The sequence below is a fragment of the Saimiri boliviensis genome, chromosome 7, assembly GCF_048565385.1.
Source record: "Saimiri boliviensis isolate mSaiBol1 chromosome 7, mSaiBol1.pri, whole genome shotgun sequence".
Taxonomy (NCBI): Eukaryota; Metazoa; Chordata; class Mammalia; order Primates; family Cebidae; genus Saimiri; species Saimiri boliviensis.
The window spans coordinates 99891864-99919794 of record NC_133455.1 but is presented as its reverse complement, the minus strand read 5'-3'; the positions used below and the strand labels follow the sequence as shown (position 1 = coordinate 99919794).

The 27931-nt window shown below is 38.7% G+C and overlaps 1 protein-coding gene and 1 long non-coding RNA gene across 2 annotated transcripts; one reads left to right on the top strand and one right to left on the bottom strand.

Annotated features, from left to right (window-relative positions):
- On the top strand, positions 1-25926 carry LOC141585172 (uncharacterized). Its single transcript, XR_012518542.1, has 3 exons — positions 1-43; positions 17771-17876; positions 20697-25926. It is a non-coding gene; the product is annotated as an uncharacterized LOC141585172 (long non-coding RNA).
- On the bottom strand, positions 16972-26211 carry CD69 (CD69 molecule). Its single transcript, XM_003926671.4, has 5 exons — positions 26054-26211; positions 21914-22036; positions 20683-20882; positions 19958-20061; positions 16972-18608 (listed from the first exon to the last, which is right to left on the bottom strand). Exons 1-5 carry the CDS (start codon positions 26115-26117, stop codon positions 18500-18502), a joined length of 600 nt encoding a protein of 199 aa, XP_003926720.1. The 5' UTR covers positions 26118-26211; the 3' UTR covers positions 16972-18499.
- Positions 26212-27931: the final 1720 nt, after the last annotated feature.

Below are 27931 nucleotides of genomic sequence, written 5' to 3'. Positions count from 1 at the left end.
ATTGCCTTGGCAAGAAACTCCAGCGTGGTGTTGAATGGAAGAGGTGAGAGCAAATCTACTTCATCATTTTCACCAATATCATTCCCAGGTTGGGTTATCAAGGACTGGTTTTTCAGCAACAGGGCAATGAATCCTTGTTATGTACAGTGTGAAGACTTAGTCAATGAATTTAAAATGATGAAAGTTTATTTTTACCTGGTTCTTTGATATGTGTTACATTTTTAAACAAAGGTTATCCTATTATATTTTCCCTCTGTGTTAGAAATGCTTAAATTAAAATTTAAATGTGTATTGGTGGACCATAAATCATATCCAAATCTGACTTAGACACAGACACATAATTTTGAGATCCTGGAGGTAAAGATAGAGGCAATAATTGCATAGAAGTATATTTCTCTTAATAGAGGGGCTTCATGTTTATTTATGTATACATTTTCAGTAGTGGTTTGTGTAGTTAAGTTTTTGAAAAAGTAGGTTTTTAAATATTTAGTTTGAAAAGAAGAATGTGCCTACATAGTCAATACCTAAATGCAATTATAAAACAGTTTTAACATCTTTGTCTGCTAGTTTCTTCATTTCTGTCACTTCATGGCAAATATATTTTAAATTTACAGTTATTTGTTATTGTTCGTATTTTCTGCTTCTTGGCATGTTGAATAATTCCTTATTAGATGCTGGATATTGTGATTTATGTTTACAGATGCCTTGATTTCATGGTCTTTGTTTAAAGCATGTTATGTTGGTTATCTTAATTTAAAGATGTCTTCATTTAAAGACTATTAAATCCCCTGCATTAAGAGAAATATACTTCTATGCAATTATTACATTTGTCTTCACCTTCAGGATGTCAAAATTATGGGTCTGTGTCTAAGTCAGATTTGGATATTGCTTGTGGTTCATCAATACATATTTAAATTTAAATTTTAATTTACCTTACCAATTAATTTACCTTACCTGGAGATAAGTTTAATGCTTTCGAAAACTGTTTTTAATTTTTGTTAGGTATGGGCTAATCTCACCTCCTCTTCAGGGATAGTTTATTCCTGATACCAAGGTCTGATCTTTCTGAATGGCCTTGGTGATCACTGATGATAACACAATAAGAGATCAAGGGTTAAAAGCATTAAATTGTCAAAGATGCAGAACAGACAGTCAGTTTGATAAATAATTAATGACATTTTAGGGGAGGCTAAGAAAAAGGAAGTTGTGCAGTTACAAAAAGAGGAAATATGTTCTAAAATAAAGAGTAAAATATTAGCTTAAAAGAAATCATTAACTTCAAGTGTCGATAAAAAAAATGGACGTTTACACAAAAGTGGAGGGGCCAGTATTCTCTAGGAAATGATGTCAAAACTCAGTAAGCACACACATTTGCTCAAAAGAGTTTTGTTAATGAAGACAAGATAAACGGGAGAGAGACAAAGAAGAGAAAAATTTTCAGTAATTTAGCTGGAGAGAGTTTTATTGTCCTTATGTACTTGAAATATAATAGTTGGGCTGAATATAGAAGTTTAGATCCATAATCAGATTTCCTCTGAATTTTAGTGGCACTTTCTGCCAGGTGACATAATTGTTAAAAAAAAAATACAATTTTCATTTCTGATCCTGTGTCTGAGGCCTAATTTTTCTATTTGGAGACTTTCAGGATCTTGAATTTATTCTTAGAATTCTGAAATTCTGCAGTGAGGTGTCTTGTAAGTCTATTTTTATCCTTTCCACCGGGCATTCAATGTGAAGCTTTAAACAGGAAACTCACACCCTTAGCTTCTGAGAAAATTTTTTTATACTTACTTCCTAATTTTTCCTCCTATCTTTATGTCTTTTTCTGGCATTTTAATGAAATATTAGTGCTCTTGGGTTGATGTTCTATCATTATACTTTTTCTTTTACCTCTTCCTCTTTAGATTTTATTATCTAGGAAAGTTCTTAAGTTTTCCCTCCACCCATTTCATAGAATTTGTTTTTCTCAATTTATTTAGTTATAACTTTAATTTTCAAGAATTATTTCTTGTTGTGAAATGATCTTTTTTTAATATATAGTTTACTCTTTTTGTTTGATATGGTGTTTTCTCTCTCCACTCCTGAGATTGTGAATTATGAGAATATTTTAAATCTTTCTTTTCCTTTTACCATCAGTTCTAATTTGAACTTCATCTTATATGTGCTTGTTTTGATCTCTACATTTTTTTTTTTTTTTGACACAGAGTCTTGCTCTGTCGCCCAGGCTGGAGTGCAGTGGCGCGATCCTGTCTCACTGCAACCTCTGCCTACCAGGTTCAAGTGATTCTCTTGTCTCAGCCTCCTGACTGGCTGGGATTACAGGCATGTGCCACCACACCCAGCTAATTTCTTTGTATGTTTAGTGGAAACAAGGTTTCACCATGTTGGCCAGGCTGATCTTGAACTCCTGGTCTCAAGGGATCCTCCTGCCTTAGCTCCCAAAATGCTGGAATTTGGGTGTGAGCCACTGGTCCTGGCCTGATCTCTACTTTTATTGGAGGCTCTAAATATCTGGTAGTCCTTAGTTCTCTAACAGTGAGCAAGACTGAGGTATTAAATAAGCAATGGAATTTCTGTGTCTGGGACCAGTGGACATCACTGGATGTTCAGGCAGAGGTTGACTATTTCCTCTTGGTCTCAATATTTGTAGGACTCTATTATTAAGCAGGTCAGTTTTTTTTTTTTCAATCTTCCTGGGCACCTGAAGCCTGATTGTCAAGGATTTTGAGGTTGATTAGCAGATGGGTCAAAGCATCTCTCTGGTTTTCAGAATTTAAATTAATTCCTCAGTCTTTAATAAAGCACTTCTTCCCTTAGCCTTGCCTAGATACTTCTACCCTGAATTCGGCCTCATTTTGGCACAGTAATGCCAGACAATAAATGTCCAATCTTCGGTAGACATACAGGGGTGAAGTTTGGTTTGGTCAAGGTGCTCCTTGTATAGATTTTCTAACAATTCTCCAGTTTTCCCTCATATGGAACCCATGCTGTGTTAGCTTTCTATTGTTAAATAACAAATTATTTTAAGCTTTGCAGTTTAAAACAATGCACAATTGTTACCTCACAATTTCTGTATGCCAGGAGTCTAGGCGTGGCTATGCTTCAGGCACTCGCAAGGTTGCAGTGAAGGTGTTGACTGTGGCTCTCATCTCATCTGAAGCTTGACTGGGGAAGGATCTGCTTCTAGGCTCACATGGTTGCTGGCAGCATTCACTCCCTTGTGGGCCATCAGCAGAGGGCCTGAGTTTCTTGGTGGCTACCAGCCAGAGGTGGCTCTCAGTTTCTTCCTATAAGGACTTTCCCAACATGGTACCTTGCTTTCTCAAAGCCAGCCATGGAGAGAGTTGTTTCTGGTAAACAGAAATACAATTGATTCTTTTTTTTGAGATGGAGTTTCACTCTTGTTACCCAGGCTGGAGTGCAATGGTGCGATCTCGGCTCACTGCAACCTCTGCCTCCTGGGTTCAGGCAATTCTCTTGCCTTAGCCCTCTGAGTAGCTGAGATTACAGGCACGAGCCACCATGCCCAGCTATTTTTTTGTATTTTTAGTAGAGACGGGTTTTCACCATGTCGACCAGGATGGTCTCGATCTCTTGACCTCATGATCCACCCGCCTTGGCCTCCCAAAGTGCTGGGATTACAGGCATGAGCCACAACACCCGGCCTGATTCTTTTATATTGAATTTGCATCCAGCTACCTTATAAACTCCTTTATTAATTCTAATAATTTATCTATAGATTTTCTATAAACAAAATCATATCCATGGTTGACATGTGCTATATTTTTCTTTTCAAATTTTTATAACCTAAAAATCATATTGCATCTGTTAATATCATGAGCAATGATGATAAGTAGAAGTGATCACAGTGAGTACCTTGTCTTTCTTGCTCCCAATGTCAAAGGGAAAGTTTTTAATGTGCTATTAACTGTGATGCTTGTTCCAACTTTGTCTACTTGTTAGATTGATTGGTTGTTTTGGGGGGAGATGCTGAGCATACATATTATCAGATTAAAAATTATTTCTTCTGTTTCTTCTGTGAAATTAATTTTAGTTACTCTGGATTTTAGTTCTAGCGTTTCCATTTTCTCCTTTTTCAAAAATTCCAAGTGTCTTTATAATAGAATGACTTATAATCCTTTGGGTATATACCCAGTAATGGGATTTCCAGGTCAAATGGGATTTCTATTTCTAGATAATTGAGGAATCGCCACACTGTCTTCCACAATGGCTGCACTAATTTACACTCCCACCAACAATGTAAAGGTGTTCCTATTTCTCTACATCCTCTCCAGCATCTGTGGTCTCCAGATTTTTTTAATGATCACCATTCTAACTGGCATGAGATGATATCTCAATGTGGTTTTGATTTGCATTTCTCTAATGACCAGTGATGATGAGCATTTTTTCATGTTTGTTGGCCTCATAAATGTCTTCTTTTGAAAAGTGTCTGTTCATATTCTTCACTCACTTTTGAATGGACTTGTTTTTTTTTCTTGTATGTTTTAGTATTAGTTCTTTGTAGATTCTGAATATTGCAGGCAAGGACTTCTTTACTAAAACACCAAAAGCAATGGTAACAAAAGCCAAAATAGACAAATGGGATCTAATTAAACAAGAGTTTCTGCACAGATTGTTTCTGCACAAAGAAACAATCATTGGAGTGAGCCGGCAACCAACAGAATGGAAAAATTTTTGCAATCTACCCATCTGACAAAGAAATTATTATTTAATGTCCTTTGACAATGAGGTATTTAAAACACAAGTGCAGTAATCTCATACAATCACTAGATGGCACTGCCGCTGTTGGAAGAGGGGACTTTAAGACGGAGGCAGGAGGGGTTCTTGAAATAAACTCATTTTTTTTGGTGACTGGCAAGATGGCCAAATAGGAACAGCTCCGGTCTGCAGCTCTCAGTGAGATCAATGCAGAAAGCAGGTGATTTCTGGATTTCCAACTGAGATGCCCAGCTCATCTCACTGGGACTGGTTAGACAGTGGGTGCAGCCCACAGAGGGTGAGCAGAAGCAGGGTGAGCGGAAGCACAAGGGGTTGGGGAACTCCCTCCCCTAGGCAAGGGAAGCCATGAGGGACTGTGCATGAGTAATAGTGCATTCTGGCCCAGATACTATGCTTTTCCCATGGTCTTCACAACCTGCAGACCAGGAGATTCCCTTGGGTGCCTACATCACCAGGGCCCTAAGTTTCAAGCACAAAACTGGGCAGACATTTGGGCAGACACCAAGTTAACTGTGGGAGGCTTTTTTCATACTCGAGTGGTGCCTGGAATGCCAGAGAGAGAACCATTCACTGCCCTGGAAAGGGGCCTGAAGCCAGGGAGCCAAGCCATCTAGATCAGCAAATCACCCCCACAGAGCCCAGCAAGCTAAGATCAACTAGCTTGAAACTTTCTCTGCCAGAACAGCAGTCTGAAGTCAACCTAGGATGCTTGAGCTTGGTAGGGGCAGGGACATCCTGAGGCTTGAGTAGGTGGATTTCTTCTCATAGTGTAAATAAAGTCACTGGGAAGTTTGAACTGGGCAGAGCCCACCACAGCTTGGCAAAGCCACTGTAGCCACACTGCCTCTCTAGATTCCTCCTCTTTGGGCAGTGTATCTCTGAAAGAAAGGCAGCAGCCCCAACCAGGGGCTTATGGATCAAACTCCCATCTCCCTAGGACAGAGCACCTGGGGGAAAGGACGGCTGCAGGCACAGCTTCAGCAGAGTTAAACGGTCCTGCCTGCCAGCACTGAAGACAGCAGTAGATCTCCCAGAACAGTGCTCGAGCTCTGCTAAGAGACAGGCTGACTATACAAGTGGGTACCTGACCCCTGTGCCTCCTGACTGGGAGACACCTCCTAGCAGGGGTCGACAGACTGCTTTTACAGGAGAGCTCCAGCTGGGGGTGCCCCTCTGAGACAAAATTTCCAGAGAAAGGAACAGGCAGCAATCTTTGCTCTTCTGCAGCCTCCACTGGTGATCCCCAGGCAAACAGGGTCTGGAGTGGACCTCCAGCAAACCCCAGCAGACCTACTGCAGAGGGACCTGACTGGTAGAAGGAAAACTAACAAACAGGAAGGAATAGCATCAACATCAACAAAAAGGACATCCACACATAAACTCCATCTGAAGGTCACCAACATCAAAGACCAAAGGTAGATAAATTCATGAAGTTGAGGAAAAACCAGTTCAAAAAGGTGAAAATTCCTAAAAAAAGAATGCCTCTTCTCCTCCAAAGGATCACAACTCCTCTCCAGCAAGGGAAGAAAACTGGATGAAGAATGAGTTTGATGAATTGACAGAAGCAGGCTTCAGAAGGTGGGTAGTAACAAATTCCTCTGAGCTAAAGGAGCATGTTCTAACCCAATGCTAGGAAGACAAGAACGTTGAAAAAAGGTTAGAGCAATTGCTAACTAGAATAACCAGTTTAGAGAAGAACATAAATGACCTGATGGAGCTGAAAAACATAGCACAAGAACTTTGTGAAGCATACACAAGTATCAGTAGCCAAATGGATCAAGTGGAAGAAAGGATATCAGAGACTGTAGATCAACTGAATGAAATAAAGCATGAAGACAAGATTAGAGAAAAAGGGATAGAAAGGAACAAACAAAGCCTTCAAGAAATACGGGACTATGTGAAAAGACCAAACCTATGTATGACTGGTGTACCCAAAACTGATGGGAGAACGGAACCAAGTTGGAAAACACTCTTCAGGATATTATCCGGGAGAACTTCCCCAATCTAGCAAGACAGGCCAACATTAAAATTCAGGAAATACAGAGAACACCACAAAGATACTCCTCAAGAAGAGCAACCCCAAGACACATAATCATAAGTTTCACCAAGATTGAAATGAGGGAAAAAATGTTAAGCACAGCCAGAGAGAAAGGTCAGGTTACCCACAAAGGGAAACCCATCAGACTAACAATGGATCTCTCAGCAGAAACCCTACAAGCCAGAAGAGAGTGGGGACCAATATTCAACCCTCTTAAAGAATTTTCAACCCAGAATTTCTTATCCAGCAAAACTAAGCTTCATAAATGAAGGAGTAATAAAGTCCTTTGCAGACAAGCGAATGCTGAGAAAATTTTGTCAAGACCAGACCTGCCTTAGAAGAGCTCCTGAAGGAAGCACTAAATATAGACAGGACAACAAACCGGTAGCAGCCACTGCAAAAACATATCAAATTCTAAAGACAATCAACACCATGAAGAATCTGCCTCAACTAATGGGCAGAATAACTAGCTAGCATCATAATGACAGGATCAAATTCACACATAACAATATTAACCTTAAATGTAAACTGGCTAAATGCCCCAATTAAAAGACACAGACTGGTGAGTTGGATAAAGAGTCAGACGCATTGGTGTGCTGTATTTGGGAGACCCATCTCATATGCACTAACACACATAGCCTCAAAATAAATGGATGAAGGAAGATTTACCAAGCAAATGAAAAGTAAGTAAAGCGGGAATTGCAATTCTAGTCTCTGATAAAGCAGACTTTAAATCAACAAAGATCAAAAGAGATGAAGAAGGGCATTACGTAATGGTATAGAGATCAATGCAACAAGAAGAGCTACCTATCCTAACTATATATGCACCCAATACAGGAGCAGCCAGATTTATAAAGCAAGTTCTTAGAAATCTACAAAGAGACTTAGACTCCCACACAATAATAGTAGGAGACTATAGACATCTACAGAAACGTTCACCCCAAATCCACAGAATATATGTTCTTCTCAGCACCACATTGCACTTATTCTAAAATTGACCACACAATTGGAAGTAAACCACTCTTTAGCAAATGCAAAAGAATGGATATTATAACAAATAGTCTCTCAGACCACAGTGCAATCAAATTAGAACTCAGACTCAGAATTAGAAATTCAATCAAAACTGCACAATTACATGGTAACTGAGCAACCTGCTTCTGAATGACCACTGGGTAAAAAATGAAATTAAGGCAGAAATCAAGAAATTCTTTGAAACCGATGAGAACAAAAACACAATGTACCTGAATCTGTAGAATACAGCTAAAGCAGTGTTTAGAGGAATATTTATAGCCCTAAATATCCACAGGAGAAACTGGGAAAGATCTAAAATCAATACCCTAACATTACAATTAAAAGAACTAGAGCAGCAAGAGTAAACAAATTCAAAAGCTAGCAGAAGACAAGAAATAACTAAGATCAGAGCAGAACTGAAGGAGATTGAGACATGAAAAACCTTTGAAAAAAACCTATGAATCCAGGAGCTTTTTTTTTTAAAAAAAGATGAACAAAATAGACCACTAGCTAGACTAATAGAGAAGAAAAGAGAATCAAATAGACACAATAAAAAATGATAAAGGGAATATCATCACTGATCCCACAGAAATACAAATTACCATTAGACAACACTGCAAACACCTCTATGCAAGTAAGCCAGAAAACCTAGAAGGAATGGATAAATTCCTGGATACATACAACCTCCCAAGACTAAACCAGGAAGAAGTCAAATCCTTGAATAGACTACTAACGAGTTCTGAAATTGAGGCAGTGATTTGTAGCCTACCATCCAAAAAAAGCCCAGGACCAAATGGATTCATAGCCAAATTCTACCAGAGGTACAAAGAGGAGCTGATGACATTTTTTTCTGAAACTATTGGAAACCGTAGAAGAAGGACTCCTCCCTAACTCATTTTATGAGGCCAGCATCATTCTGATACCAAAACCTGGCAGAGACACAACAACAAAATTTCAGGCCAATATCCCTGAAGAACATTGATGTAAAAATCCTCAATACTATACTGGCAAACTGAATCCAGCAGCACATCAAAGAGTTTATCCAATGGCATGAAGTCAGCCTCATCCCTGGGATGCAAGGCTGGTTGAACATATGTACATCAATAAATGTAACCTGTCACAGAAACAAAACCAATGACAAACACCACATGATTATCTCAATAGATGCAGAAAAGGCCTTCAATAAAATTCAACACCCCTGCATGCTAAAAGGTCTCAATAAACTAAGTATTGATGAAATGTATCTCAAAATAATAAGAGCTGTTTATGAGAAACCCATAGCCAATTTCATACTGAATGGGCAAACACTGGAAGCTTTCCCTTTGAAAACTGGCACAAGACAAGGATGCCCTCTCTCACCACTCCTATTCAACATAGTATTAGAAGTTCTGGCCAAAGCAATCAGGCAAGAGAAGGAAACAAAGTGTATTCAAATAGGAAGAAAGGAAGTCAAATTGTCTCTGTGTGCAGGTGACATGACTGTGTATCTGGAAAACCCCATCGTCACTGCTCAAAATCTCCTTGAGCTGACAAGCACCTTCAGCAAAGTCTCAGGATACAAAATCAATGTGCAAAAATTACAGGCATTCCTATACACCAATAATAGAGAGCAAAATCCTGAGTAAATGCTGATTCACACTTGCTACGAAGAGAATAAAATACCTAGGAATACAACTCACAAGGGATGTGAAGGACCTCTTCAAGGAGAACTACACACCACTACTCAAGGGAATGAGAAAGGACATAAAGAAATGCAAAAACATTCCCTGCTGATGGATAGGAAGAATCATATCATGAAAATGGCAATACTTCCTAAAGTAATTTATAGATTCAACTCTATCTCCATCAAGCCACCATTGACTTTCTTCACAAAATTAAAAAAAAAACTACTTTAAATTTTATATGGAACCAAAAAAGATAGCCAAGACAATCCTAAGCAGAAAGAACAAAGCTGGAGGCATCACTTAGTTGACTTCAAACTATGCCACAAGGCTACAGTTACAAAAATAGCATGGTACTGGTACCGAAACAGATAAATAGACCAATGGAACAGAAGAAAGGTCTCGAAAATAATGCCACACATCTACCACCATCTGATCTTTGAAAAATCTGATGAAAACAAGCAATAGGGAGAGGATTCCCTATTTAAAAAATGATGTTGGGAAAATTGACTAGCCATATGCAGAAAACTGAAACTGGACTCCTTCCTTATACCGTATACTAAAATTAACTCAAGATAGATTAAAGACTTAAATGTAAGACCTAAAACCGTAAAATCCCTAGATGAAAACCTAAGCAGTACCATTCAGGACATAGGCATGGGCAAAGACTTTGTGACTAAAACACAAAAAGCAATCAATGGCAACAAAAGCCAAAACTGACACGTGGGATCTAATTAAACTAAAGAGCTTCTGCACAGCAAAAGAAATTATCAACAGAGTGAGCAAGCAACCTACAGAATGGGAGAAAATCTCTGCAATCTATCCATCTGACAAAAGGCTAATATCCAGAATCTAGAAGGAACTTAAATCAATTTACAAGAAAAAAACAACCCCACGAAAAAGTGGGCTAGGGGTATGATCAGACACTTCTCAGAAGAAGACATTTATGTGACCAATGAACATACGATAAAAGCTCATCATCACTGGTAATTAGAGAAATGCAAATCAAAACCACAATGAGATACCACCTCACGCCAGTTAGAATGGCGATCATTAAAAAATTAGGAGGCAACAGATGCTGGAGAGAATATGGAGAAATAGGAATGCTTTTACACTGTTGGTGGGAGTGTAAATTAGTTAGTTCAGCCATTGTGGAACACAGTGTGGCAATTCCTCAAGGATCTAGAACCAGAAATACCATTTGACCCAGCAATCCCATTACTGGGTATACCAAAGGATTATAAATCATTCTGCTATGAAGACACATGCACATATTTTTTTTAATGTTTAATCTGTCTTTAATGATTAAGGCCATCATATTACACATGAATTGTCATTATACGGTAGTTGTTGGATGGACATGTCAATAACAGGCATGTTAGATACAGCATCAAATCCTGCTCCATAGGTTTAAATCCTCCACCATTTGCCAACTGTGCCTTGACTCATCTTTGTGCCTCAGTTTACTAATCTATAAAATGGGAATAATACTGTTCATCTCACAGAGTTTGACAAAGACTCTCTCCTTTGATTGAAACTTTAGTCAGGCTCCTCTGAGTCCTCAGCTTGACTGGGCCTGAACTTGGGGTCCCTCTCTGGCGTTGTAGAATCCATTTGAATCAAGAATCTTACTAACAAACAAAAATTTTCAGCCGGGAGCGGTGGCTCACGTCTGTAATCCCAGCACTTTGGGAGACCGAGGCGGGCAGACTACCCAAGGTCAGGAGTCCAAGACCAGGCCGGCCAACACGGTGAAACCTCGTCTCCACTAAAAATACAAAAATCAGCCAGGCATGGTGGCGGGTGCCCGTAACCCCAGCTACTTGGGAATCTGAGGCAGGAGAACACCTGAACCTGGTAGGCGGAGATTGCAGTGAGCCGAGATCACATCATTGCACACCAGCCTGGGCAACAAGAGCAAAACCCCATTAAAAAAAAAAAAAAATCCTCTGCCCTTGGTATCTAATCACCCTGGCCTGCCATCAACAAATATCCCATCATGTTGGTTTAGCCAGCAACCCCCCTTATCCTCAATGTTCCTTCTTAGTTATTTTCTATCCACTGACTGCCACCCACTCCATGGCTATAAACCACTCGTCCTTGTCAGAGAAGGAGTTGGGTCTACTCTCTCCCCTCTTCTGCAAGCTCCACGTGCAGGGATCCCAATACCGATGGCCATGATCCCCAGGAATAAAGTCTGCCTTACCATCTTTAACATGTGCCAGAATACTTTGCATTTCACAGGTTGAAGTGAGAATTTCGCAATTAATGTAATCCAGGTATAGAACTGGATACCATATCCCGACACACAGTCAGCTCTCTGTCAATCATTGCTATTCCTGGAAGACAAGGTGGCACAGACTGCGGAGAAGCACCAACATCTCTCTCACGCCTCACACCTTGATGGTTCTCTCTGGACCCTTGAGATATAAAAGAAGTTTTTGTTGTTGTTTTTCTTCTGTCACCCAGGCTGGAGTACAATGGCACAGTCTCAGCTCCCTGCAACCTCCATCTCCCAGGCTCAAGCCACTTTTCTGCCTCAGCCTCCCAAGCAGCTGGGACCACAGGTGTGCATCACCAGGCTCGGTCAACTCTTTTGTATTTTCAGTAGAGACGGGGCTTCACCACGTTGGCCAGGCTGGTCTCAAACTCCCGACTCCAAGCGATCCAGGCTGGTCTCAGACTCCCGCCCACCTCAGCCTCGACTAGTGTAGCTGCGAATCTAGGCCTTTTAGGATGCTGGCATCTTATCTGACACTCATCACAGGCAGGGCCTGCTGCAGAAATGAGGTGAAGCTCAGCCTCCGAACTTTGAGATCCTTGAGTCTTGCCCACATATATGTTTATTGCAGCACTATTTACAATAGCAAAGACTTGGAACCACCCAAATCCCCATCAATGATAGACTGGATAAAGAAAATGTGGCATATATATACCATGGAATACTATGCAGCCATAAAAAAAGGATGAGTTTATGTCCTTTGCAGGGACATGGATGAAGCTGGAAACTAACATTCTCAGCAAACTGACACAAGAACAGAAAACCAAATATTGCATGTTTGCACTCATACGTGGGAGTCGAGTAATGAGAACACATGGACACAGGTTGGGGAACATCACACACAGGGGCCTGTTGGAGGGTGGGGGCCTAAGAGAGGGATAGCATTAAAAGAAATATCTAATGTAGATGTTGGGTTGAAAGGTGCAGCAAACCACCATGGCACGAGTTTACTTATGTAACAAACCTGCACGTTCTGCATATGTACCCCAGAACTTAAGTATAATAAAAAATTTTAAGAAAAGAAATAAACTCATTTTTTATATTTGTAATTGGCCACTAGAAATTAGAGTCATGCCTTACATAATAAAATTATTCCCTTTAAGAATTAATATATTTGTAGCTATTTAAAGAAAACACTTTTTCTTAAGAATAAAATAACTTCATTATAGGAAAATTCAAAATTGGCCTGGTGTGGTGACTCAGGTAGGTAATCCCAGCACTTTGGGAAGCCAAGGCTGGCAGTGGCAGATCTCCTGAGGTCAGGAGTTTGAGACCAGCCTGGCCAACGTGGCGAAACCCCTTCTCTACTAAAAATAGAAAAATTAGCCGGGCGTGGGGGCACAAGCCTGTAATATCAGCTCATTAGGAGGTTGAGGCCGGAGAATCACTTAAACTGGGGAGGCAGAGGCTGCAGTGAACTGACATTGCACCACTGCACTCCAGCCTGGGTGACAGAGTGAGACTTCTAAAGAAAAGGAAGGAAGGAAGGAGGGAAGGAGGGAGGGAGGGAGGGAGGGAAGAAGAAAAGGAGGATGCAAAATTATAGAAAAACATAAAGAAAATAAATACTTCCTATATCTGTACTTCTCAGGGAAAACCACTGTCTTTACATCAGTGATTGTAATTTCTGTCAGCATATAGAAATAGAAAACATGTTTTTTATATTTAATGTTGAACAGAAAATAATCCTATTGCATATATTATTTTAAACTGGAATAATAGTTTGAGTATTCTTTCATATACATAAATTTTCTTCATTTTTTAAATGTTGGGATACCATTTCATCATGTAGGAGAATTATATTTATTTAACTGAATCTCTGGTTTTGGACAATTAGGTAGCTTCTGATTCTTCACTACTAGAAATATCTCATTGATAAACATTTTTGTGGTTATGTCTTGCACATCCAAGTTTATTTCTTTAAAATCTCCCTCCCTCCACAATAAGTATTGTCAAGCTTCTTTCCAAAGGTTAAATGAGACCAGTTTATACCATCCCCGGCAATCTTACTGGTCATATATTTTCCAACATTTTTCCCTGAAAATCATTTATATCTTAATATCAGTTATAATAAATTTTCAATGTGTAAAAATCGAATAAAATTATGAAAGTTGACAGTGAACTTAAAAAGGTTTCTGTATTAGTGTCATGCAGTTTTTAAATAGTTGAATACTGACTATAGCACCTAATAGCCTTCTTAAAAATAGTTTTATTGAATCTCTATAATTATGTGAAATGTGCGGCTGACATATTCCCTTTCCAGAGGAAGAAGTTGAAATTGTGCTGAAAAACCAAAGCCAAACACGGGTAACTGATGGTTTTATTTTACACGTATTTATGTAACTGTCCAAGATGAAGGTAGCCTACGGAGTTGAAATTTTGATAATTAGCTAAAGGCTTGAATACCGACGTATATCTTTGATACGCTTCCACAGCATCCTACGTTTTTCCTGTTATAACCACACCACATGAATTTACCTTCTTGTTTGTTTTACAAGTAGACCAGGAATTCCACAAGGCCAGTTGCCATGTGGAATTTGCTCAGTATTTTAACTCTTGTGTCCACCACAGTAGTAGCTGCTTAATAATTACTTGTCGCATGGAACTTTAAAAAGGCTTTCTAAAAAATAATCTAAATAAGATATATTATGTAGAAACAGACATGTGTAGAACCCTGCTTTATGCCAATACTGGAAGTTTGAAGACAGTGTTTGCATTTATAATAATCATGATGAATGCTTAATACATGCTTAAGGTGTACTAGGAGCCACATAATGCTTCAAGTTTGTTCTTATGTACTAATTGAAGCTGAATTTTGAACGAGTTCTGATAAAATAGGTAGTCAGTCCGCGAGCGGTAGAGATGAAACTTGGGCGTGCTGGTCCGGGTGCCCCGCCCTGAGCAGCTCCAAGCTCCGCATAGATTCTTGGCAGCACCCTAAAAACAGAAGTGCAGTAATCCCATGCCGCCACCAGAGGGCACAGCAGCTTTTGTAGCAGGGGACTTCGCCTGCGGCAGGAGGGTTCTTGAGACGAGGCGGGTGGATCACGAGGTCAGTAAATCGAGACCATCCTGGTCAACATGGTGAAACCCCGTCTCTACTAAAAATACAAAAAAAAAAAAAAAAAAAAAAAAAAAAAAAATTAGCTTGGCATGGTGGCGCGTGCCTGTAATCCCAGCTACTCGGGAGGCTGAGACAGGAGAATTGCCTGAACCCAGGAGGCGGAGGTTGCGGTGAGCCGAGATCACGCCATTGCACGCCAGCCTGGGTAACAAGAGCGAAACTCCGTCTCAATAAATAAATAAATAAATCATTTTTTATATTCATAATCAGTCATAGCAAGTAGAATACTTTAAATAATAAAATTATTCCCTTTAAGAATTCTATATTTTTTAATCTATGGAAAGAAAACAGTTTTCCTTAAGGATAAAAATAACTTCAAAATATGTCTAAGAAAACTCAATAATCTGGGTTTTGCTTTGCTTTTTCAACATAATTTCAACTTCTTCCTCTGGCAAGGGAAATACATCAGCTGCTCGTTTCACATAATTATATGGGTTCAATAAAAGTATTTTTAAAAATGGTAAAATGCCACTGAATTGTTAGGTGCTATAGTCAGTATTCAGTGATTCAAAAATTGGATCGTACTAATATTGAAATGATATTTTAAAGCTTACTCTCAATTTTCATAATTTGATTTGATTTACGGACATGAAAAATATGTTATAACTAAAATATGAATCACAAGACACCGTTTTCTAAGAGGACTCGGGAGTGGATTGTTGTGAGTGATAGAATATTAGAGCTAGGAGGCCACTTGTTTCATTTTTTCCCAGAGCTGTGGGAACTAAGGAGTACAGAGGTCATTATTTTTTACTAAGCGGTGTCGGAAATCCACATTTCTGTTTGCCGTTTGTCAACAGTTTAAAGATACCATACATATCATACATTTCCAACATGTAGAGTAGTATATGGCAAATTACATTTATAAAACAATTTTGAAGATAATCGAGTGTATTAGGTCATTCTTGCATTGCTATAAAAAAATCTGAGACTGGGTAATTTATAAAGAAAAGAGGCTTAATTAGCTTCCCTTTCTGCAGTTTTTACAAGCATAATGCACACACTGCTCAGCGTCTGCAGAGGCCTTAGGGAGCTTTTAGTTACGGTGGATGGCGACGTGGGAGCAGGCATGCCACATGGAGAAAGGAGAGAGAGAGAGAGGAGAGGAGAGAGAGAGAGGAGACAGAGAGAGAGAGAGAGAGAGAGAGAGAGAGAGAGAGAGAAGAGAAAGAGAGAGACAGAGACAGAGAGAGGACAGAGGGGGAGAGAGAGAGAGAGGAGAGAGGGAGAGAGAAATGCAGGAGAGGGAGAAAGAGAGGAGAGAGGGAGAGAGAAATGCAGGAGGGGGGAGAGAGAGAGAGAGAGGAGAGAGGGAGAGAGAAATGCAGGAGAGGGAGAGAGAGAGAGGAAAGAGGGAGAGAGAAATGCAGGAGCGGGGGAGAGAGAGAGAGAGAAGAGAGGGAGAGAGAAATGCAGGATAGGGAGAGAGAGAGAGGAGACAGAGACAGACAGAGAGAGAGGAGAGGAGAGAGAGAGAGGAGACAGAGAGAGAGAGAGAGAGAGGAGAGAGAGAGAGAGAAATACAGGAGAGGGAGAGAGAGAGAGAGGAGAGAGAGAGAGAAATACAGGAGAGGGAGAGGGAGAGAGAGAGAGAGAAGAGAGGGAGAGAGAAATGCAGGAGAAGGAGAGAGAGAGAGGAGACAGAGACAGAGACAGAGAGAGAGGAGAGGAGAGAGAGAGGAGACAGAGAGAGGAGAGAGGGAGAGAGAAATGCAGGAGAGGGGGAGAGAGAGAGGAGAGAGAGAGAGAGCGGGGGAGAGGGAGAGAGAGAGAGAGAGAGAGAGAGAGAGAGAGAGAGACAGAGACAGAGAGAGACAGAGAGAGGTGCACACTTTTTTTTTTTTTTTTTTTGGGAAATGGAGTCCCACCCTGTCGCGCCATTGCGCTCCATCCAGGCTGGAATGCAATGGCGCGATTTTGGCTCACTGCAACCTCTGCCTCCCGGGTTCAAGTAATTTTCTGCCTCAGTCTCCTGAGCAGCTGGGATTACAGGCGCCCGCCACTAGGCCCAGCTAATTTTTTTTTTTTGTATTTTTAGTAGAGATGGGGTTTCACCATGTTGGCCAGGCTGGTCTTCAACTCCTGACCTCGTGATCCACCCACCTTGGCCTCTCAATTACAGTTGTGAGCCACCAGGCCTGGTTGATGCCGCACACTTTTAAAAGACCAGATCTCCTGAGAACTCACTCACAGGTGCAAGGAATTCAATCCGTGATCCAATCACCTCCCACCAGGTCCGACCTCCAATGACGGGGATTGCAATGCAACATGAGATTTGGGCAGGGACACACATCCAAACTATATCATCAGGTTTTTTGCTTATTGACATATCCCATGAAGATTATGCCTTATTTCTATGCACTGAATTATTTTATGTAAATAACCAAAGTATATATAGCACCTCAGAATTGAACAAGATACTTTCAGAGCATTGACTATGAGGAGTAATTATTACTAAGCATCTGCTATATACAGAAAAATGGATATGGACACATACACCCTTTAACATATATGTATTTGAAAACAATTTGAAATGTATACGCTATTATAAAACTAAGGTTTTACTCTAGATGGAACTTTTTAAAAGTCATAGTACTCTGTTTTCTGCTTTCTTATATAGCATATACTTTTTAATGTATTTTGAAGGAATGAACTTTCTTGGAAACCATTGTTTATTCTACTTTTATTGTCACATACATAAAAACAGCTTATAATTGTACTGAACACAAAATACAAACAAATATATTTTATTGCACATTGAAATACTTTAAATGAAGTATTGCACATAATAGAATTGATTAGGAAAGTCACAAAGACTAGTATTATTCTAGGTTTGAACATTACAGAATATTTCCTGATAGAAACTTGCCAAGTCACATATTGCACGTTTTCCAACACTTTTCTCTGTTTTACAGATATTCCTCATATTCTTTGCTTTTGTCTTTTCTCTGGAAAACACTGTATAAAAGGTTGTAAAGGCAAAGAAATATGTACCATGGAAAAGGATCAGTCTACAACTGAGTAAGTAAAAAAATAAATAATCATCCCATTCTTTGTGGGGCAAAAAATTACAGAGCAAATTGGAAAATTCTCTAAAAAGAGAGAAATATTACAACTCTTAGTTTCGTGAGCATTTGTCCATTTATAAATGCTCTCTGAGCTTAAGAGATTCAGTTAGTTTAAATACCTCTGTTACTGGCCATAATTCCTTTGTTTACATTCAGTATTTAGTACCAACATCTAACTCCTTCCAATAGAGCAAACGCACGAAGGGCTCTCACTCTCAAATGTTGGTAGTCAGTCAGCAATAAATAATGTCTATGCCTAGTTGTTTCATTATTTCTGAATTCAAAACAATGTAAAGTGCATCCAAAAGGTTCCATAGTCATTCTTCTCATTCGTGGGCATGATTATCAGTCAACCTGTGATGCTTTCAGCGCATGGCAATAAGAATCCACAATGCAGATTTTCCTGGAATTTCTTCCTTTTTTCCACAGTTCTGTTTGGAAGAAAATTCCCAAGATACTTCAAAATTTTTTTGACAAAGTCTGTATGGAAAACTTGGGAACCCAGAGCAGCATCAATTGACACAGATTTCCTTGAGTTCCATCCTATAATGGTCAATAAGTAGACATGTTTCTTTATTATTTATAAGGTTTGTTACAGATCCAGTGTAAATTCTTCTCACATTCCATGCTGCTGACCTCTGTGCTTTTCAGAAAAACACACTTCTCAGACCCTGTAAAGTTGAACCTGTCAAACAATAAAGAAACTTAGAATTATTTTCAGCTCATTGTTTTCATTCCGTTATGTGAGAATGAACCCTATGATGGTGACCTCTGCTTCTTTTAAATTCTTAGTAGGATACATAAGTTAAATAATCATTGACTAATCTGTAGAGACAATGGAAAAGAATGGAAAGAAATAGTATGTGGAGAAAACACGGAGAAAAGAGGAAAGCATGTCATTTGTTTGGCTGGCATGGCACCAGAGAAGTGATTGTTGGACATTTTTGAGTTCATAGATTTTTCTTTTTTTTCTTTTTTTTTTTTTTTTGAGACGGAGTTTCGCTCTTGTTACCCAGGCTGGAGTGCAATGGCACGATCTCGGCTCACCGCAACCTCCGCCTCCTGGGTTCAGGCAATTCTCCTGCCTCAGCCTCCTGACTAGCTGGGATTACAGGCAAGTGCCACCATGCCCAGCTACTTTTTTGTGTTTTTAGTAGAGACGGGGTTTCACCATGTTGACCAGGATGGTCTCGATCGCTCGACCTCGTGATCCACCCGCCTCGGCCTCCCAAAGTGCTGGGATTACAGGCTTGAGCCACCGCGCCCGGCCTGATTTTTCAATAAATAATTTCCCAAAATTATATCCACGCAGCAGCCAAGCACACTGGTGCATACAGCTGTAGGGGTCTTATGGCTCCTGATGCCCGTTTGTGGATATGGAATCATAGGACAAATATTAGGAATCCCTTTTCTAGAGACCTGAATTTTAATCTTGATACCTTATCAGTAATTATCATAAAAATATTATGATAGTTGGAAATTTATTCAACTCTTGAGTTTTGGATGCCAAAGATCAACAACAAACTTATAAAATGATCTTCAAACATTAAACATATTTTAAAAATAGAGTGTCTTTAATTCTGGACAAATTTTCTTTCAGCTCTATGGAAACTCTTAATTAGGCATTGAAAATGTTCTTTATTCTGTGGGGATGAAAACTGAGAAATAAATAGGGATTTATTTTCCAACAACTATCTTATTAGTAAAGTCTAAATGTGACACAAAAATGGGGTTTTGTTGCATTATGATAATTATTAGAATATTTCCAAATTAAGTAGATCTATTACTCAATTAGAGTTTGCTGAGAAGAATTAGGATAAGCATTTATTTTATGAATTATAAGTGTAGATAAAGAAAAAGGAATAATAATAAAGCCTGTCTTTAAAGAATTCCAGAGTATACGCATTCAGAAGAGTTTGTTAGAGCTCTTGAAGAGCTCAGCCTTTGTGTCTAAAGTGCTTTGAAAGGAGAAAAGGAAAATGATTGTCCTGACAAGCTACCTTGGTGAGAATAAAGAGACTTCTGGAGACTTACCAGTTGTTAAATTCTTTGCCGTTTGACCACTTCCAAGTCTGACCGGGTTCCTTTTTCAGTCCAACCCAGTGTTCACCTCTACCTGCATACCGTTTTAGAAAGTTCTTTAAAAAAGTACAAATAAGTTGTTACGTTAAACACCTTTGGGAAGTAGATGCTAAATTCTGTTTCTCAAAAGTTGCAACCTGAGGCATGGCAGTTCATCTGACCATCTGCTTATTCGATATTTCTGGTCGTTGAAGCTAAACAATCAAATCAAATTAAAAGATGAAATTAGGCTGGACGCGGTGGCTCATGCCAGTAATCCCAGCACGTTGGGAGGCCGAGGTGAGCAGATCACCTGAGGTGGGGAGTCCGAGACCAGCCTGACCAACATGGATAAACCCCGCATTTATTAAAAATACAATAAATTAGCCAGGCATGGTGGCACATGCCTGTAATTCCAGTTACTCAGGAGGCTGAGGCAGGAGAATTGCTTGTACCCAGAAGGCGGAGGTTGCGGCGAGCTGAGGTCGTGCCATTGCACTCCAGTCTGGGCTATTAGAGCAAAACTCCATCTCAAAAAAGAAGACTAATTTCATTTTGACCTCAGGCTGATCACATGGCTCTCTGAGATGACATTTTTCTACAACTGTGGTAGGTACAATGTTTTTTCACTTAGAAGGAAACCACTGATTAGCCATGTGAATTAAAATAATAATATTTTATCTCTTTTTTGTTCTTACCATGTCCTTTTCAGAGTCAATGACAGCAAGAGTAGCACCATGTTCAGAACAAGCATTTTGGGCAGAAGTCCAGCTCTTCTTCACAGTGGAAATAAAGTAGCACTTCCTCTGGTAGCCAACCCAGTCATCCGGGCACGAGAAACCATTGCTGTCTGGTGACACTGAGAATGTGTATTGACCTGGACAATTGTATTTTCCCACTGTGAACAGAAAAATGCTTTGTTTTAGTAACAAAAGAAACCAAATACCTATAGCATGCAAAACTAGCCCAGGAGTGCTACGTGGTGTTCAGTGGTGAAAAAGCAAAGGATGAAAGCTAAAAAGGAGAATTCTGAAAAAGATAAGAAGAAACGAAGTTCTGAGGAACATATCGAATCTTCCGTTGTGCCTCATCATGATCAGATGGGGGTGTGAGGATAAGGGGTGTACCTTTGGCCCTACTGTCAGAAAATAACAGAAATACAGAAAAAATTCTTAAAATTTGGAATAGATAGTTTTTTGGAACTAAAACAGGTCAAGTGCGTTATACATTTCAAATAAGGTTTTGAATCTGAAAGCAGAGGTGGAGGTATTTGAAGATGCAGTATTTATAGCACAAAGGTGGAAAAATGGAGAGAGTAACTTTTAGGGAACTAATTCACAATACAGAAAGAGGTAGGGCTGAGAGTATCTCAAAAAATGGTAAATGTTCCCATTTGTAAAAGACACAAATATGTCTTGGTATAGCTGTACGTATTGAATAGCATATCATTACCGAGTCTCTGGGAACTTTTAAATATAGTCTTAATTATTCAGAACTACCATTCTGTGGCCTTTGAGAAAAAACACAGAATACTGGTCACTTCCTGATTAATCTATGGTGTTAGATGTGATTTTTTCCCCCATAATCAATGGATGGGAAGTTTACATTTTTTTCTAGCTAATTAGCTATTTATTTGGAAATCAAATCAGCTGCCTTCATTCTAGATGTAAACATCTTTTCAAATGCAATTTTATTCTACAGTAATACATAAATCATAGATACTTTTAATACTTATAAAAATATTATGTTAATCGTTCAAGGATTGTGGAATTATGTTTAGTATTGATTCGGAAATTGGCCATATATGGTAAATGGGATAATTCTAAATTAGCTACAATTACTGATTAGCTAGACCAAACTAATATTGATTTCAGCTGGGCATGAATGGCACGGCTAGGAGGCTTTAAAAGAATTGAAGTACAGACCCACCTGATAAAGCAATGAGGGTTATGATTAAAATGGTGATGAAGACCACATTCACTACAGCACATAGGACAGGAACTTGGAAGAACCCTTCACGTTGTGTTGAAAAACGGGGACTGCTGGCATCATCTGGAAGGGAGAAAGTTGATGATTAGTTCAGACAGTCTATAGAAGTACTATATTAACATGTGATACTATTTTGAGGCATTTAAATTTAGTATTTCCCGTCTCCTTATATGAAATTTCCCTAATCCTTATACAAATTTCTAAGCTAATTTCCCCTCAATTTTGAGTGAATATGAATAGTCTCTTGTTGACTTGAAATAAAACAATTCAAACATAATGATGAGATCATAAAATATCTCACCAAAATATTTACCTGTCACATACAATTTATACACTTAATAGCTATGAAAATTCTAAGTATATAATCAGTTTATTGTTTCAATTGTGACAAGAACATTTATTAAATATCCACATGCCCTAGAAAATACATTAAAAAAGTTGAGGGTGTGGTGGCTCACACCTGTAGTCTCAGCATTTCGGGAGGCTGAGGTGGGTGGATAGATTACCTGAGCTCAAGAGTTCAAGACCATCATGAGCGACATGGTGAAACTCTGTCTTCACCAAAAAAACAAAAAATTAGCTGGTCGTTGTGGCTTGCACCTGTGGTCCCAGCTAGTTGGGAATTTGAGGTAGGAGGATTGCTTTAGCCTGGGAGGCAGAAGTTGCAGTGAGCTGAGATTGTGCCACTGCACTCTAACCTGGGTGACAGAGTGAGACCCTGTCTCAAAAAAAAAAAAATAAATTCAAGCATAATTCCTTAACTTCCTTGGGGTTACTGTGTTGGAGAGAAATAATATGAATGGGATAAACATGGATAATATAATAAAGTAAAACATTGAATTGATATATAAATATCTAATATTAAAATGACTGAAAAAAATTTAAATACGACGGTGTTTTTTGGTGAGGTTGGAATTGGAATTTTCAGATATTATTAGTGGGAGAGTAAATTGGAAAAACACTTTGGAAACTGTTTCTTATAAAATTAAATATATGCCTTTTCTATGACCCAACAAATCTACTCCTATGTATATCCTCAAGAAAAATGAAAACATGTTCTCAAAATGCCTTGTGCAAGACTGTTTCTAGCAGCTTTATTCTTAAGAGCCAAATTCCAGAAATAACTCAAATACTCATCAACAGGAGAATGAAAAAACAAGTTATGGTATATCCACACAAGGAAATTCTGCTCAGCAATTTAAAATAAAACAGCTGATACATGCAACAAAATGACTGAATCTCAAAAAAATAAATAAATAATTTTGAGGGAAAAAAAATCCAGCCACAAAAGACTGTATAATAAATATTTCCATTTATATAACATTAATGAATAGTTTACCTAAGCTCTGGTAACAGAAATCAGAACAGTAGTTGCCTTTGTGTGTGTAATTAAGGTAATTTAACTGGAGTGGGATATAGGGCAAACTGTCTGGGGTCATGGAAATATTCAAATGTTGTCGGGTCTTGTGGTTATACAATTGTCATGACTCATTAAACTATACACCTATGAGCTGTGCATTCAGTGTATGTAAACGAAACCTCAATTTAAAATGATGTCTGAATGAACAGTGAAATGTTTGATTTTTTCAAAAGATGTTAAAATAATAGAGGAAATTTAACAGTATTAGAGAGCAAATATTCAGTGGAAGATTTTTCATTTACCCTCTGTACAGTGGTTAAACGAAGTAAAAGGCTTTTTTTCCCTCCAACAGGTAATGTTTCTGTGGAAGGATTTAGAACAGGAATATGATGTTAATGATAACTGACAGTTACAAAAAAATTCTAGAAGGATATCTGTTCTACAGTGTAAGTAAACAACTGAGGAAAGAGAAAAGAGAATTTTGTGACTTAGATTTTGGATTTTAATTTTGCATGAGAAGCTGTCAGGATTCTTAAAATGGGGCCCCCAAGAAGTACACAGGTCCCTATTGTAGTCTCAAAAACCGAAATGTAAAATGGCTACTTGAGTAACTGGCAATGCAAAACAGTTTCAAAATAAAAAAAGTTCTTTCTTTCGGCACGGATGATTTTCATAACTTAAAAAAAGTTTACGTAAGATGTATGTTGAAATCTACATATTTTTACCCTTTAAACATTTGTCTAAAGTTAAACTGGACCAAGAGATGTTGGCTTTCTTTCTTAGTAATTTACTGGGTACTGGTGTCGACATCAACTTTTGCTTTATCTGGAAGTTATTTTTCCCATCACAGATCTGCACTCAGATTTTGCAGAAGATGTCTTTACTTCACTGCTATCCAGCTCGATTTTCTAGCTTCTCAAAGCAAATTTTCCTTTTTTCACCTATATAGAATCATCATCGGAAGCAGCCTTTGCTGCTTAAGGTAGCAAGTTCGGAGCTCTGTCTAGTTCCACTTCGTGCTACGCGAGAGTCAGTTGTGCTGCTTGAACTACAACAGCTCTGTCTCCTCAGCCAGCACTAACACACCCTAATAACCCATGGGATCCAGGGTCTCACTGAGCCCATTGCCTCAGCTAGGGAGAAAGCTTTGAGATGACTCTCAGATGATACTTTATTCCCATTAATGAGGGCTAGTGTTACCCACAGTAACACCTCTCTCCTAGATGACAAAAGGTTTCTCTCAACAGCACACTTTTGCTTTGATTTCAGGTCCTACACATTAATAGAGAAGTTGAAAATAAACCCAATTTGCTACCTACTGAATCACCCAAGGGTGACATCCAGCGATTCTTCATGCTAATAAATCACCTTACTAGGGCAGCCTAAATTAGACATTCAACAGAAAGTTGAAACAGGAAAAGTTAAGAATGTCTGCATTAGGTCTTTCTTTCAGCTGTGCTCTCTATTTATTAATTATTATTATTATTATTTCTTTTTCACAGTGTGACTGGGTCATAACTAATGGCTCACCTGATTGCCTGAAACTTTGCATGCTTTGCACTTGTTATCTACACTAAATTTTATGTTCTTAAACACAGGATGGATTTAGAAGAAGTAATTGATGGTTTTCAAAAGGAAACTAATACAGTAGACACATGATTAGAAAATAATCCCTTTCTACAAGATTGTTTTAGTTCTGCTGTTTCTAACATATCCCTTTGTTACTGGCTAGCTCTTGCTGACAAGTAAAGTCTAATTACTAAGTGCTAGTGGTTTAGGGTACCTCATTAATTAAGGAGAAAGAGGAATAAATGGAAAAAATCAAGAAATTTTACAGAAATAAGGTATAGAAAAATAATAGGCAAAATCGCAGTAATAGGAAATAAACCAGATATGTGAATATAATAAACAAATAGAAGAGGGGAAAATTTCTAAGATGACTATATTGTGATGAGAAACAAAGGAAAGGAAGAAAAAATTCTGAGTCACATAGACTTTGAAGCCAGAAATTGGAAGGGTTAAACAGAAGGATGAAATGGAGGGAAACTGTCCGATAAACAATACCAAAGCAGATGATTGCGTTTTCGGGAATCCTTTTGTGACATTCTTTAAGTAAATTACAAATGGACACTGTAAAATGTTAGCTGCTGATATACAATTCTCTCAAAGATGGGAAACTTGTACATTTCCAGCAACCAGAAGATGCTGTCATGAGAACTTGTCATAAGGCACACTGAAAGCAGATAAAGATGCAAGGGAAGGCCAGCGATGTAATTGCTTATGTGGAAAATAGAATTTTTCATAGATATCACTTCCTGGAGAGCGTACAGATGGATATGGAAAATGATGGAGACTCACTGGGCTAGAGCAGGGAGTTTTCTAGTTAAATCTAAACACTGAGATAGTATAAACGGAAGCAAAGAGAACGATCTTTAAAGATCTTCATTTTTGCAGCTTTCTCTCATCTCAGGTATTAGAACTCCTTATACATAAAGAGGGATTCACCTCTTCCCTGAAGTAGAACCCGTCTTCTCTAAAAGACAAAGCCTCGCTTTCTTCCCTGACAACCGTTATAGATCACATATATAGAGATTACCAGTATATTTTCTCGACTATTATATATCATATATAGAGAGATTACTAGTGTATCTTCTGTAACTGCTGTTATATGTCATATGTAGAGATATTACAGAGTATATATGAAATCAGATCCAACTTACTTTCTTGTCCACTCTCTGGATGCAAAGAGCTGTTCTCTGTTATGAAACAATTTTCAGAGCTCATCTTTATTCTCAAGATTCCTTAGTTAATCTGAGGTCACGCTGATGGACAGTGAAAGTCTTTGCTGGAGCTCTTGTTCAGTCTCGGAGATGCTGAGGCATCCCAGAATTTATACCGCCTGATGGTGTCTCCGCCCTCTTCCTCTTACTGCCTGCTTGCTTGACTACATTATTTCTCTTTAATTTATGCTTCAGTGGCCCAGACAATGTACAGCGTGTTGTTGTGGTGAAGTATGGGTTTTCCCTGTTGTCTGAAATGTGCTTTCTCACAACTGTGAAGAGGCAAGCGGGATTTTCCCAGACTCTGAGACATCCTTCCTTAAATTTCTGGAAAACAAAAATAGTTTAGAAAACACCATAATCTAAGAAAAGAGTAAAAGTTAGAGATTCCTGTCTTTGAGATGGAAATAATTTGGATACAAGAGAGTGTAGTATTTTCCAGGAATCCCATTCATTTGCTTCTTCATACATTTAACTGATATTTAAATAGGGGGACTATTAACTGATATTTAAATAGGAGAACACCCCCTATGCACCTAGCACTGTCTGGAACCACAGGATTTATTATCGAATATGAATTTTAAGCTCTCTGTGTTCATGGATCTCTTTCCAGCCTGGAAGAGTTTTATTTATTTATTAGAAAGCTACGAATTGGTTTTTGAGTGTGTGTCATTCACTTCTTCCCTGGGGGCTAGATGTACCATCTAGTAAGAAGTTGTTTTAATGCAGGAAACAGAAAGCTTGTGGTTTGGAACTTCCTTGCTATGCTGTAAAACTGTTTATCTTAAATGATCTGTTTCATTTATCTCCTGCCAATTTTCTTGTCATTATTTACTGGCATTTAAACTGCTTTTATTTTAACTTGGTAACATCTTCTTCAATTCTTCCCCTCTGGTCTACGCTATTCTCTTCAGATACCCCTGAGACTTCAGTCATCTGAAGTATAATTATTATTTAAAAATACTGCTGTGGTATCAGTCTCATTCAGATAAACAATGACAGTCAACACAAGATGAATGCAGAGTGCTATGTATGGTGATTTAAGGAGCGAAATCAAAATACTGCTCTGGTTAATAATCTTGGTGCCCAAACTTTTATTACTAATATTATTTCTTTAGAATAAAGACATTCTGCTTTCAGAATAAAGCCTTGATGTGAATTTTATGCATAGGTGGGTTGGAAGTTCATTGGACCATTAGATGCATTTGTCTATCTAATACACAAAGAGGTACATGTTAACCCTAAAGGCTCCCTTTGCTTTCATTCTTTTTTTCAGTTAATTTCTTAGGACCTTTTTCACATGGCAGCCAGAAACATTGTTTTATAATTACGTTATATTATTTTGTAGAAGTGTTTAACTCCTTCCCCCTTCGCTTTGAAAGGCTTCTTATCAAAAGTACCGTAAAACCCAGAGTCCTAATAGTTGAGAAGGCTTTATACATAATATGGCCCCTGGTTATCTCTTCTACCATTTTTCCTGTTATTCACTCTCCTCTCTGACAGTAACCTCCCCCTTAAAAATGCCAAGCATCCTACCACTACAGGGCTTTTACATTTTCTCTAAAAGATTGTTTTTTCATCAACCTGCATGTCTTGCTCTCCCTTTGACTCACTCTTCAGCAGCTACCTCCTCAAAGAAATCGTCACTTGTCATTCTATGTAAAATAGAACCTCACACTCTGTGCCTCTATAGATCGTGGTCAATATCTGATGTTATATCATGGTTTATTATCTGTTTCCCTTACGAGACTGCAAGCTGCTTGGGGGCAAGGGTTTTGACTTGTCTCCTCTGTGCCTCTAACACCTGCCATAGTAACC

Coding starts and splice junctions, on each gene's coding strand:
- CD69 (XM_003926671.4), bottom strand. CDS start 26,117: ATGAGCTCTGAAAATTGTTTCATAACAGAGAACAGCTCTTTGCATCCA. Junction 20,062..20,682: donor TTGACTCTGAAAAGGACATG/GTAAGAACAAAA, acceptor ACTTTTTTAAAG/AACTTTCTAAAACGGTATGC. Junction 18,609..19,957: donor GGCAAAGAATTTAACAACTG/GTAAGTCTCCAG, acceptor ATTGTTTGACAG/GTTCAACTTTACAGGGTCTG.